This window comes from Arvicanthis niloticus, chromosome 5 (assembly GCF_011762505.2).
Source record: "Arvicanthis niloticus isolate mArvNil1 chromosome 5, mArvNil1.pat.X, whole genome shotgun sequence".
In the NCBI taxonomy this organism is placed as follows: Eukaryota; Metazoa; Chordata; class Mammalia; order Rodentia; family Muridae; genus Arvicanthis; species Arvicanthis niloticus.
Genome location: NC_047662.1, coordinates 64,693,394 through 64,707,710, shown reverse-complemented (window position 1 = coordinate 64,707,710; position 14,317 = coordinate 64,693,394). Strand labels below are relative to the sequence as shown.

At 37.5% G+C, this 14,317-nt stretch overlaps 1 protein-coding gene across 4 annotated transcripts in view; it reads left to right on the top strand.

Annotated features, from left to right (window-relative positions):
• The window catches only part of Cntln (centlein), a 240,402-nt gene extending 231,581 nt beyond the window's left edge, over positions 1–8,821 (top strand). For 2 of the 4 annotated variants that reach the window (XM_076934702.1, XM_076934701.1), the window contains exon 26: positions 7,544–7,790. In XM_076934702.1, coding sequence (XP_076790817.1) covers positions 7,544–7,645 — 102 coding nt within the window. In that variant the 3' untranslated portion in view covers positions 7,646–7,790. Of the gene's footprint in view, positions 1–7,543 lie in introns of all 4 variants that reach the window. The other 2 variants (XM_034503722.2, XM_076934700.1) reach the window with 2 other exon arrangements.
• Positions 8,822–14,317: the final 5,496 nt, after the last annotated feature.

Sequence of the window (14,317 nt, the reverse complement as noted above, 5' to 3'; positions counted from 1 at the left end):
AGAGTACACAGACAGTCCCAAACCAGAAATGGATCATCTTAGCATCCCATGTGATGAGAAAGTTGAATGTGTGTTGAAGAACTTCAGTGACCAAGAGAGCCAGTGTGTTAGGAAGGAAATGTTCAACAGGGACTAAAACCATTGAATTCTTAATAGATTAATAATATTTGAAGTGTTCTGCTTTTTCTTAATTTATCCCGGCTTTTGTTAGTCTGGCCTTACTTTAATTTAACCATTGAAGAAAATGTTTCACATTCTTATGTGGGCAAGAAAAGGATAATCCTGGGTACCTGGATTAACATTTTCTCCTGTTCCCTCCTTCAGTGCCTGGGAACAAAGTTGTATTCTCCTTAGTTTTCCTTTGGCCTTAAATATTTCTGTTCCTGCTTCAGAGATTAAAGTGCTGTCTTTTCTCTAGTCTCCTCTCTAAAAATACTGCTTTTCTTCTCCAGCATGCCGGGATATGTAAGGGTGATAAACTCCCCTGTCTTTGTAGCTGGAGAGAACAGTCAGCAAAGGGATAACCCAAGTCCCTCATGGAGCTGTGAAGCCGTCACTTCTGTGTGGCTTCCTCCTGAATGGTATTTGTAACATGTCCATGTGTGCATATGCTGAATGCTCACCTGCTCTCACGCATACAAAACTTTATGGTCATCCACAGACACTCCTTACAGCTAGCCAAAACAGCAAGATTTAAAGTCTCCAGTCCTCCTCAGGGCTTTTGTGTAACAACTTGAAGCTGCTTTTGTTTTAGAAAAAGGACATATTTTGGTTAAAGTTAAAGTTAAAGCAATTCTTTAGCCGGGTGGTGGTGGCACACACCTTTAATCCCAGCACTTGGGAGGCAGAGGCAGGCAGATTTCTGAGTTCAAGGCCAGCCTGGTCTACAGAGTGAGTTCCAGGACATCCAGGGCTACACAGAGAAACCCTGTCTCGAAAAACCAAAAAAAAAAAAAAAAAATTCTTTAAAATTATTAGACTCTAACTTTTTTGCTTGTGGTAACTTTCTTTGTTTTAGTGGCCATCTTTGGGTAGTTTCATCTACTCCAATACATGTCCTTGTATTGTAATAAAATGGTTTTTAACTTGTTTTCTAAAATTAAGTCTTGCCTGAATCCCAATAGATTCTCCTTTATGCTCCACTCAGGATCATCTGTGTGATTCATTCACAATGTTTACTGAGTGACCATATTATGAGAAAGCATTGGTCATGGGAGACAAAAGAAATTATTCAGATCCTGAGTTTTAAATTCAAAACAAGAAAACACCAAGGTCCCCATGAAAGTGGGAAGAAAGCAGAGCCCTTCTGTATCACTGATGGGAGGATAAAGCACTTTGCCTGTGCCTGAAAACACTAAACACTGAGTTATAGTGCCCAGAACTTCTGCCTCTCAGAATACTGCTGACAGAACTGAAAGCAGGTTCCTGAGCAGATTCTATGTAACTTTGTTCATAACAGTTACATAGACAAAAGTGAAAACTATCCCAGTGCCTGTTGATCAACATCACACACACACACACACACACACACACACACACACAATTATTCCTTTAACACAACAAAATAAGCCTTCAGGAGCTTACAATCTATTGTTTGAAGTAGAAATCTTCTTATATAAAAATTAAACATCATTTTGGGGGCTCAAAAGGACTAGATAGGAATACCAGTGTTTCGATTATGAATTTGAAAACAGTAATTTGGGTAAAGGGGCAGCTTAACTTATACAGAAACGTACTCAGTGGGGTCTGTGTGAATTCTAAACCTCTGCACTGTTGCTTAGAGGGGGCATTGGAGGGGAATAACAGGTCATGAGAACCAGTTGCTTATGAATGGAATTAGAGCCTGTGAGCTAAGGCAGCTTGCTATTTTTTCTATGTACCACATGAAAACACTGTGAGACATAAATGATTGTTCAAGCCACTCAGTCTATGGTGCTGTCAGAGTTACCTGAACCAATTAGATAACTCTGCAGTGTAAACTATGAATAGACATATCCTATACCATATAGTTCTTGGCTTTGGTAAAAAGAGTCATTTTACAAAACATTTACTACTGACAGTAAATGTATTATTTGTTCTATTGTATGCTGCCTTTTCCGGTAAGACAAGTTCCATCATTGAAATTCTTATGTGTGTGGGAGGTGGGGTAAAGTAGGAATGTGCGAGGCCTTGGTATTCCCCAAAAGTAGCACAGGCCCAAACTGAAGTCAAGAAGGTTTAGAGAAATGAGGCAGTTTACCTTGAAGGTAAAAAGACAGCTCTGACCTATGACCATACATGTCAGTTTGCTAAAATGGCTTGATGGGCATGGGTCAGGAAAGACCATTGCCTCCCATGGAAGTTCTGATGATAGGTGTTAGCATGGTGCAGGAAGCATCAAAACAATACTCCAGTATCACACAGGATCCTGAGGAAGAGCTTTATCACAGGTCTAGGGTGCTGCTGGGTTTGCATGAAAGGCTCATTTAAACATAATTTTCACATATTTCTCTTCCATTTTGTAGAATGTACCTATAATGAATTTGCTAACAATTCCTTTCCTAAATCTTGAAGTATCATACTAAATGTCATCATCTTCCAAGAACTTCATAAATAGCATAGGTCACCAATTTACTTCATCTTTTATCTACGTATTCCTTGAGGCATAAGAAAAAAGTTAAAATAACTTAAAGTCTTAACTATTTTCAATTCTTGTCTATGGCTTCTAGAGCCATTTTCAAATTTTAAGTGATGATAAATTATGGATTCTACCAGAAATTTCTCAGGGCATCAGATTGGAGGGTGTCAGATGCAGATTTCTCTGTCAGCTTTCAGCAGAGTTGCAAGAGTTGTATCTGTTAGGACAAGTAGGAGAAATATGAACTGTATTTAAAAAACATATCTCAAAATTAAATGTCAAATCTAATTAAGGATAATTTTTCCTTATTTATTTTAACAAATTCATTCTTCTAATTTTGAGATAACAAGTTAGATGCTTTCCTTTTAGATGTGTAAGTCTGTGTATGCAGTGTATGTGTATGTATTGATGTGTGTATAACAAGATATGTAACATTATACCAAATTCTTCACCCTTAAATTGACCAAAAACCCCACTGGTCTTCCTTAGAAAATCCTGAATATCACTATATCTGGTCGTTTGACTAGCAGCTATTGTGTAAAAATTTTATAAAATTTACTTTATATACTCAAGTTAGATATTAATAAAAGTAGTATCTTTTGAAGAATCACCTTCAAACAAAAAGAAACAAGAGTGAAATGGTCACGGTGTTAGCTTTATCCCATAGATTTGAAGGTTCTCCTTATTTTAATACACCAGCTTTCAATATAAACTCACTGTCTGATATTGCAGTCAGTGCTGATGTTTTATACTCATGATTGTTATGCTTCAGTGTTTTTTTATGATACTTCTCAAACATTACACTTTTATCTCACCTTGTAGAGGAACATTAACCATAATTTATAAGTGTGAATGATTTTAGGATTCTGACAAGGTCAAACCAGTTAAGAAAGGCAAAAGAGAGGTTGAGAATCCATGTGACTTCAGGAAAATCCCTCCAGTAACAGAATTACATTGTATGACATGGATATCCAAGCCACAGAGACCTTTGAGATGGAACAAGCAAAAGTTTAGTTGTTCGGGCATTCCTTTTAACCTTTTATACCAAGAAATCTCTTCCCACGCCACATTTCCTGGATGCCAGAGATGTAAAGCCACATCACTTTGCTGTGGTAGAACCAGGAGCTGCGCTCCTTTTTTTATCTAGAAGAAATAGATCACACAAGCTCCATGGACATTGTGGCTTAGCACAGGCCATCACAGATGAATACCAAGGTAGTGCAATTGTTAGGTTTGTCATTTTGTGTGTATGTGATGGAATGTGTGTGAAATCTCTTCACTGTTGGCCAATCTGTTTCCAATTTAAATCCAACCCTAAAATCCTATTATGCAAAGGACATTGTGCTTTCTGTATCTGAAGCATTTATTGGAGAGGTTTAGCAGCCTTCAGAATGCATGCAGAAACAGCATCATTGACTGTAAACTGTTCAGAGGAAACAGGCTTGCTTTTGTTATGGACTCTATAATAGCAGAAGGTGTAGGTTTTCTTGTTTTTAAAAATAAAATTACCCATGGCCTGAGGTCAGTATTTCTATTTTTGTCAAACTTCAAGAACGGCATATGTAGCTTGATCATGCTAGCTCTTTTTGTCCTGGGAATACTTTTATTCCTGCCCATCATGTTAAAGCTTGTTTTTAACAACATCAACAAGTTGGCAGCCAAAGTACATGGCTTAAAACTGAAAATGGACCCCCAGACAGAGTTATTAAATAACAGGCTGGCAAGCTAAGGACGGGTAAGATTCTGCACAGAGCCTTACCAACCTAAGACATAAGTGCATTATTTTGGATAATGCATATTCCATGACAGGTAAGGAAGGCATTCTTGTCAGAATGACCTAAGAAAGGCTCAGTCTTGTTTATAAAATGAAAAAGGGGGAAAGGCGGAGAGTTTTGGGGGCTGCTTGACAAGAATCTGACATGGGCCAAAGACAACAAAGTGGACTTCGGGCAGGAATCTGACATTAGGCTAGAACAAAGAAGTAATTTCAGGCAGGAATTTAAATCTTAGGTTAGAACAAAGAAGTAATTTCTGGTAGGCATCTAAATATTACTCTAGAAGAAGGAAATAATTTCAAGCAGGAATCTAAATCTTAGGCTAGAACAAAGAAGTCGACTTCAGACATGAAAAGGACTTTGGGCTAGGACAGGGAAATAGGCTCAGATATTTTGGTCATCCTGATAAGCCCTTAGAAACCGTGATCATTGCCTTCCTTGTTCTTTTGACTATTTATGTTTATTGTCTTGCTTGTTCCTTGAGTATTTGTGCCTATTATATTGCTATTTCCTCAACCTAGAAGTGACCTTAATACTTGCATGCAATTAAAATGATATAAAAGCAAAAAGGAGGAGGGGGATGGGATAGGGGTTTTCCTCTTCTAGGAAGAGGAAATGGGGAAGGGGATGGCATCTGAAATGTAAATAAATAAAATATCCAATAAAAAATTTAAAAAATACTTTTCACTTAAAAAAATACTTCATTCAAGTCTTAATGGTGGTATATGCCTGTAATTCCAGAACTCTATATGTATGTACCTAAAGCAGTCAGGCGGGCCATGGAATTTTAAAAGCATTTTCTAAGATATGCCATATTTTAAGTACCATTCCAGTACTAATTATAGCCAATCTGTATGCTAAAAACTGAAATTCATGTAGTTTTTATAAGATTTTGGGGCAAGGGGCTATTGAGATGTCTCAACATCTAGGAATATATGCTTTTCATACAGAGGACCCAAGTTCAAGATGCAAGTATAAATATCACTCATGTTAGCCAGTTCACATCCACATGTGGCCCCAGCTCCAAGGCATCCAACACCCTCTTCTAGATTCCATTGGTGCCTGTACCCATACATACATACCCACAGAGACACACAGAAATATATTCTTAAAAATAAAAATATTTTGAAGAGTTTTTATGCATCATTAAAGATTGTTATGTTCCATCTAACTTTACATTAGCATTAATTTGTGATATTTACATTTTAATGGTGATCTGTATATGACATAAATGATAATTTTCAATTAACCAAAATGGCTGTTGACTGAGAAAACTCATTCTTAGCCTCTTGGAAAATTTTATAAATTAATACTAAATTAAGCAGAATCATACCTGTATAACTTACTGAAAATCTTGCTAAATAAATGAATAATATTAACTTGGAAAGGACTCATAAGACTCCAAGACAGGAACTAATTGTCGTATATGAAAGAGTCAGTGAGAACTTTGTAACTGACTTTGGGATGTACTCATTTGAAAGCAATGGATATGTTTATTAAGTATTTCATAATTCTTTTATAAATGTTTTATAATACTGGCTTTTCTTAATATTTTTTAAATGTGTATATTGTGTGTATATGCTGTGTATATGTGTATATATGATGATGACTTTCCTACCTAGAAAAGCTATTTCAAGTCAACATACATAGCTTATACTCATTTGTACGTTAGAACTAAAGACATGTCCCATTTTGACGCTTCTCTGGTAAATTTCAGGTGAGACAGATGTGCAGAGTTCTTGAGTTTAGGGGAAGTGTACATCCAGTCAGACTGTCTTTAGGAAAAGACTAGCTAAAAAGTAGAAAGCTGTTTAAAGATCTTAGTTAATGTTTTTTCTTCCTACCAGTTTAAAATCAGGAATGAACCATTTTGATCAACTTGATCATAATCCCTTGGCTGAGCCATACAGAAGACATGTTCTGTCTTTGCTCAGTACGGACTAGGGACACCGTCAGGTCTTGTCCTACACAACAGAAAACCTGATTTGGCTTCCCTCTGGGGGAGGAGTATTTGTACTGTAAGCATTCTAATGTATTTAGGGCGCAAACATGGTGTATTCCTGGTCATTCAAAGGGACAACCCAAGAAATAGTTAATGGATTTCCTAATTATGTCAGACCTTTCATGTAAGATGAGATAGCAGGAAGAAAATAAGAAATAGGTCAAAGTACAGAAGGTATTTGAGGCAACAATCTAAACTCTCTTATCTTCAAGCCATAACTATGTGGGATATGTCCACATTCTACAAGTGAGCTAAGGAAGCAATGGGAACAGGAAAACTAGCAGCAAAGTTATATCAATTATGAAATTTAAAACTGTTCTCACATTTCTTAAACTCAGCAGTTCCTGAAACATGTGTATTACACTTTGATATACCAAACAAACTTTAACAACTTAATCAATGGGTATACTTTTGCCATTTTTTCTCTCTGAAATTTTATCCTGCAACTCTTGAGATATTGGGCTCTCATACAGACAAGTGTATTGATAGTTCTCTCTCATTCTTTTATGAGTGATGAACATATAGTACCACTACTGTGGGGCTGCATGCCCTGGAGATGACTGTAACCTGCTATTGATCAGCTGATTGAAGATGAATGGCTTAGCTGCTTGTATTGCAGATTACATCATTAACATGGTCAGTAAACCATGAATTGTTCAATAAGGCGTTTATCTTTTTTCATTTTACTTCTGCTCTTTTATCATTTTTATTAGAAAAGCCAAAATTGCCCACACTAACCAGGAAAATCTGTTGAAAAGAGATCCAGTAGGGTCCCATTATGACTTCAAAGTTACAGATAGCTAAATGCTAATGGATTCGTGATATTTAGTATGTGCTTTTTTTCAAACCATTGTTTCTAATTTTGTATTACTTTATTGTATTTGTGTAAGCATACACATCATATGGTGTGTATGTGTGTGTGTCTGTGTGTCTGTGTGTCTGTGTGTCGGTGTGTGTCTGTGTGTGTGTCTGAGTAGGTCAGATGACAACTCCAGTAATCAGTTCTCTCCTTCCATGGTATGGATTCCAGAATTGGAACTCGAGTTTTGTAGCAAGCGCCTTTACCTTCTGAGCCATCAGCTCTTGTATGTGTTTTTGAACTAAGGAAAATACAGAGTTTTGATAATTTTTTTTGTTGTTCTCTTACAGCTTCCTTTTGCATCATATTTACTAGAAGCAGTACTGGAGAAAATAAAGGAAAACAAGAAACTAACTGAAGGATATTTCACAGTCATGAAAGACATTAAATAAAGTTAAAGTAGAGCTATTTTCAAATGCAAGAACTTCATGTGCTGTGGTTGTAAACAGTCCAGATACAGTATCTTCTCCAGCTAGCAACAGGCAGCTTCAACCGCATAAAAAGTTGCTGAAATTGACTGCCGAACAAATGAAGCTAAGTGCACGATCACATAAAAAGGAAGTCTAGCTTTGGAATTTTGGATATTGTCCCAATCAATGCAAAATTAAAAATAGTTTTCCTTCCATTCCATAAGAAGAAAATACAACAAGCTTGTTATGTATAGTTTGGTCTGAGTACAAAATGAAAAATTATAAATAAAGGACTTAATATAAATTTTATATGAAAACTAGACTTTTATATAAAATTGTTATAAACGTGATCCAGTAAACAACATCTTTGTGTGGTGAGAAAATATGCAGTGAATTATCCTAATATGAACGAGGGGCATTGAGTGGAGCACGTTGTGTGGTTCCATTGTATCTATTCTCATTGACATACTGGATTATACAGGAGATACTCTGTTCTTCTAGAACTATCTGGAAAAATAAAAAAACTTTCTCTCCTCTGTCTGCTTGTACAGATATATAAATCAGCAAGGGCCAGTCCCCAGTGTATGATGTTGGGCTAGACCCAGCAGAGCTCCTACCATGGTCATGTCACTAGCAATGCCTTCTCGCTGTGGTGGGACCATTGTATTTGGTTGTTGACCATCCCCTTCCTTGCTCATCCTCACTGAGTTCTTGCCACACATTCTTGGAGCCTCTGAGTACAGTCACTGAACTTGGTCCTCTATGCTTGCTGTTGAAACCATCTTTATAGAATACTTTGTATGTAACCGTATGCATACCTGTCTTCTCAATATCCAGTTTCACTTTATCAGTTCCATCATGGCCTATTCTCTGAATATCTTCCAATTAACGTGAAATCATCTGCTTTTAATATGCTCACTCTCTGTTTTATGGTTTATTCTCCTTTCCCACTTTAAAATGTAGATCCCATGAGATCAAGGTAGGTGATGGCAAATTAAGGCCCATAGCCAAATCTAGCCTGCCATCTACTCTTATATAGTTCACAAACTAAATATTTTTCTACTTTATTAAACTGTTTAAAAACAATACTTTGTAGCATGTAAAATCATATGAAATTCAATTTTAATGTCTTATCAATAAAGATGTATTGAGATTCAATGATGCTCATTCCTTTGCACAGCATTAGTATAGCTGTCACACTATGGTAGTGGATCTGAGCGACCAGCAGAGGCTGTGTGTGGTGTTTCCTTACTTAGCACTGCTGCTCAGCATGCTACAGCCACAGTGCCATAGTCTAACGTGAACGCAGTATTGTCAAGTTACAAATAATGAATTACTGGAAGTTTAAAAATATTAAAACATACCCAACCTGCCAGAACCATTAAGATCACACTCTTAAGACAGAGAGCAGTGTGTTTTTTGTCCTGCACTGGAGAGCAGGGCCATGTATTTCTTGTATAATGGCACTATACCTATGCTAAAAGAGCATGGAGCACATCGATAACCAGAGTAAACGCGCCATGTCACTACTCATAGGAGGACATAAGTTAGAAAAAATATACAGTCTGAAATATATCAGCTTATCAGAGGATTCTGTTCTAAAAATAAAATAAGCCACTCCCAAAGAAATTCATGATACAACAAAGAAAATGATACTTTACAAAGATTACCTATTAACCTTTGTAACTCCTGAATTTCTTATGTGGCCAGAGGGACTTTAGTGATTAAGGCTCATGAGTGGAAAGGATACTTAGACTATCTACATAGATTCGTACAAACTACAGGGTCAGATAGAGGGAGAGAAAGAAGGGAAGGAAAGAGAGTCAATGAAGGTGAATAGAAAGAGGAAGAGAGAGAGTCAAAGAGAGGAAGAGAAAGTGTCAGAAGGAGGCTGCACACTTCCAGTTACAAGCAAAAGGACAGGGAATTTTGAAAATGATGCACTAGTTGTAAATATGGAGGAAAGGGACTAATCATAAACAACAGAATTTAAACTATCCTTGGAGACTAGAAAAGGCGATAAAATAATGCTTTCCTCAGAAGATGCTGATACAAATGGATTAGCTCAACGAATTTGAGTATGACTTTCCAGAACTTGGGGAGAGTAGTTTTTCTTGTTTCTTGTTTTAAGCTGCAAAGTTTATGGTAATTAGTGTGAAAGTATAAACTACAACTTACTAAAATATCATTCATAACTTCTTATTCATATGTTCTTGTGGGGCTTTGATCAGAAGATGGACAGAAGGCTGAGTCACTTCATTAACAAGCTAGGAAGTAAATAACATATAATTTAAAAACTCAAAAGTAGGAAAAGTACTTGCCAAAAGTCAACACAAGGACCAGCGACATGACTTGGTTTGTAAGGGCACTGACCACCCAGCCTACAAACCTATGATCCTCAGAAGCCACACAGAAAGGAGAGAACCAACTCCCACAAAGTTGTCTTCTAAGCATACAGGCACTGTGATACCTGGACACATACGCCACACAATGTCTTAAAAGCCATAAAAGTTATAAGGGACTGCAGAAAACAGACAAGTTCCTTGCTTTGATGCAGAACAGCCTCAAAAACCCCATTGCCAACATCGTCTGAAACAGTGGAGGCAGCCCTTCCCTCCAACATCAAGAAACAGGAAGGACTTCATTCAGCCCCTGATCGTCTTTCTAAGCCTAGCACGGAAACATCTAGCCTGCACAACAAGGCAGCAAAAGCAATGAAAGAAAAAGAAATGCACACAGATCAGAAAGGAAGGGGATCTGTATCTAAAAAAAAAAGCAAACAGCAGCACAAAATGTTCATCAAGAAGCCAACAAGAGCAACGTAACAAATCTCATTTGTATGTCTGTACAGTAGCGACAAGTACATAGAAACCAAAATTATGATGGTAACTTACTTCCCCAGGAATGACATACTTAGGTATGAATTTAACAAAGCATCTTTAGTTCTTAAATATTAGAGCTATAAAACACATATGTAACAAATCAAAGGTTTAAATAAATAAAGCATACCAAGAATGTGAGTGGGGATAGTCAATTTAGTAAAATACAGCAAAGGGTGTCCAAATTGATAGGTTTAAAATGATAGTCTGTGATTTATCTGGCAAGGCAAAGTAAATATAACAAATAAAAATGTTAAAAAAAAAAATGAGAGGGTGGGAGAGAGCACTCCACATTTCAAATTGCATCATTTAGCAACAAGAATAAGTGTGCAGTGTCAGCAGAGGAATAGAGGCATAGGCCAGAGAAATAAAATAGAAAGCTGGGAATAAGCCCAAGTGATCATGGGCAAAAACACAAACACTCCTCTATCGGCAAAATAGCCACTTGGTGGAACTAATGACAAAATAGCCACAGATGGTAGGAACTAATTGACACCCTTACATTAAGAAAAAATAATAAAATTTGACCTTAACCCCACACTCAGATGTAGAAGAAGTCAAGGAAGTAGTATTGACAAGTGATCGCTGCTGGATGATAGGGCATCCATGTTTCCTTGGAGTGTAGCCCCAGCAAAACAGCACGCTCCAGCGGAAGGCCACACATCCGAGCAAACTCAAAAGGGACTGAACAGTTGGAACTTGGTGGATTTAATTCTTAAAAATCAGAATTGGACTGATAGAACAAGGGTATCTAGGAAGAATTGGAGGGTGAATATGATCAAATACAGACGAATTCTGTAATATATATATATGAAACCTTGAGTGTTTGTGTCTGTGTGTGTGTAGCAAGATGCTGGTGTGTTGCATACATGTCTGTAACTGTATAACCATTACTCTGGTGTCCTCCTCAATCACTTATTTTTTGGACTGTTCTCCCACTGAACCTGGCACTTGACACTTCAGCTAGATTGGCTGGCCAGCAAGTACCCAGAATCTGCCTGTCCCGTCTGAGACAGTGTAGGTGGCACTAGGAGAGAAAATCTTCCAGGACCTAATGTTTGGAGAAGAACTGCAAGAAATACACCAAAAAACATGCTGCAGGATGGGAAAACCTGGCCAACGTCATCAAAATTTAAAACGATTACTCAGGGAATAGCTAGCTACAGTTATACTCTCTTCATGTCCAAATCATATCTGTCAACCACATAGCTGATAAAGGTCTCATCCAAAAATAAAAATTCAACAATGAAACAATTCTATGGGTATCCTTGAATGGAAGCTGTTTACCATAGACAAGAATGCTAATGATTATATGTGTTTAGACTGTAGGAACAGGGAGGGAGAGAAATTCTGTCATCAACACTGGCCCCTAGGCTCCTATTGAAAGTTCTGCTTACATTCATTACTCCTCAAAATTATGTAGGATTTTGTCCAATAGCACAAGTGATCCTTGGGTCTGGAGGTCCCAAAATGAAAATTTCTGAGAGAAATTTATAACCACACTGAGAAAGCCTTTCTCGGTGCCCTCAAATAACTATAAAACCAAACAGGAGGGATAGCAGGAAGCCCTTGGAGAGAGCCCTTTACTGGCCTTAATGTCTGTGTTCAGAAGAGCCATGAACTCCACCAGCAGAAGAGTTGCTATTTTCAGTTCTACATCCCTGTGCACATAACGGCCTATGGTAGTAACACAAAAGTTAGGAGTGGTTTAATATAATAAAAATGATTTCTGGTGCAATGAAATTTCTCATCAAATACATGATTTTTTAAACCTTCTTGCAATAAACATTGATGTGCCTGTATCTCTGTGGTATGTTGACTTGGAGACAAGTCAGATAAATACCCAGAAGTGGTATAGCTGGGTCATTTTACACAGCTCTTTGGACATCAATGGCTAGTGCAACCCTGTTCCTGGCAGCTAAAACCTAGTTCTCCAGCAAGAGTGGAATGGTTAAAGAGAACCCAATAATGTGTACAGATATACCCACACACACACATGTAATATTTTATATGTGTGATATATGTTTATATGCTATATATATACATATATGTATATATATGAATTTTACTAGTCATAACGAAGGATAAAGTTAACTCATCTGTAGGAAAATGGGTGCAACTTGTGATATTCCTATCAAAAAATCAGGCCAAACATACTCAAACACACTGATGTCATTTATTTGCTTTATTTATGGTTCTGATACCTACATAGATCCTATGAAGATAAAATTTTAGGCATGTATATGACATGGAAAAAGAAGTATGGTCTAGGGGAATAAGTAGGGGTAATAGTGGGGGGACAGGGTAAACACATTCAATGTAAATATAGATTTTACAAAAATTAAAATAACATAAAACAACCTTGGCCAACCTTCTGATGTATAAATGAAGAAGTGCACATTTCATTGGTTTTTGTTTCTGGTTTTTCTTTCCACAGACCAGTCCTCTATGTCTTTTATTTTCAGTTCTCAGTTCACAAAAGCACAATGCTGGCCCCTTCAGTGCCATACTGTTTTTCTTCTTTCAAAGTAATTGCCACTGAGGATAGCTGAAAAGAAGCCCTGCTTCCTCTCTCAGGTATTCAGGGCTCAGGACAGAAAACAGGGCTCTGTTCTTGCAGCTTCTGGTATGTGGGACTCTGGTTACCAGCAGAGGGGAACTTTGAAACATCACTTCTCTCTCACCCCACTATTGCCCCGAAGAAATAAAACCTTCACATGCAAGGACCTGCTTGAGGTATTCTCTGCAGAGGTATAGGTGAGCCCATCCCTTATCGGATAACAAGCGGTGACTGGTCAACCTAAAGCAACAGGAAAACATCCTTCTGTGACAGTCTCTAGTTAGGAAACCAGCTCTTTGGCATTTAGCCCACTCCACGCTCCCTGTAAATATCTTCTAGTTTAGCTGATTCTCCACTTCTTCCTTAATTACCCATTGGGATTCTTTACCTAGTAGTTTACACACGGAAGCAAACCTACACCAGAAAATTAAAGCTAAGGCATTTTTCTTTTTAATAATTTTATTTTGAAGTAGTTTAGCATTCCTAAAAAGTTATGAGGGTTGGGAACGGTGGTGCATACCTTTAGTCCTAGCACTCTGGAGTCAGAGACAGGAGGTCAGAGTTCAAGGCCAAATGGATCTACATAGTAAGTTCCAGGACACTCGGGATTATGTAGAAAGACTGTCTCAAAAAAAAAAAAAATCACAAAAGTAGTTCACATAATACTGGAGTAGCTTTTATTAGTCTCCGTGTGAAAATATCTTACACAGTATATTGTCAAACCCCAGAAACTGATTCTAGAACAATACTATAAATATAACCTTGAATGAGGGTCGGGAAACTAGCTGTGTTGATGTGATAGCTAAATTTAATAGTCCACTGGCCTAGAAAGATAATCCCAGTGAAGAATTGTCTACATTTGGTTGAACAAGTCTGGGATAGTTCCTTAGGTTAATTGATGTGGGAGGACCCATCCCACTGTAGGTGGTACCATTCCCTAGGAAGAGGGTTCTTAACTATATAAGAGTGGCATAACTGAGGTGAGCATAAGCAAGCAAGCAAACAAGCAAGCAAGCAAGCAAGCAGCATGCATGTATTCATTTTCTGTCTTCTCTTGATGATTATGATGTAACTAGCTGTTTTATATTCCTGATTCATTGACTTTCCTGCTATGATTGTCTATAACCTGTGATTGTGAGTTAAATGAACCTTTTTGTCACTTAAGTTGGTTTTTTGTCAGGGTGTTTTAGTCGCAGCAACAGGAAAGAAACAATG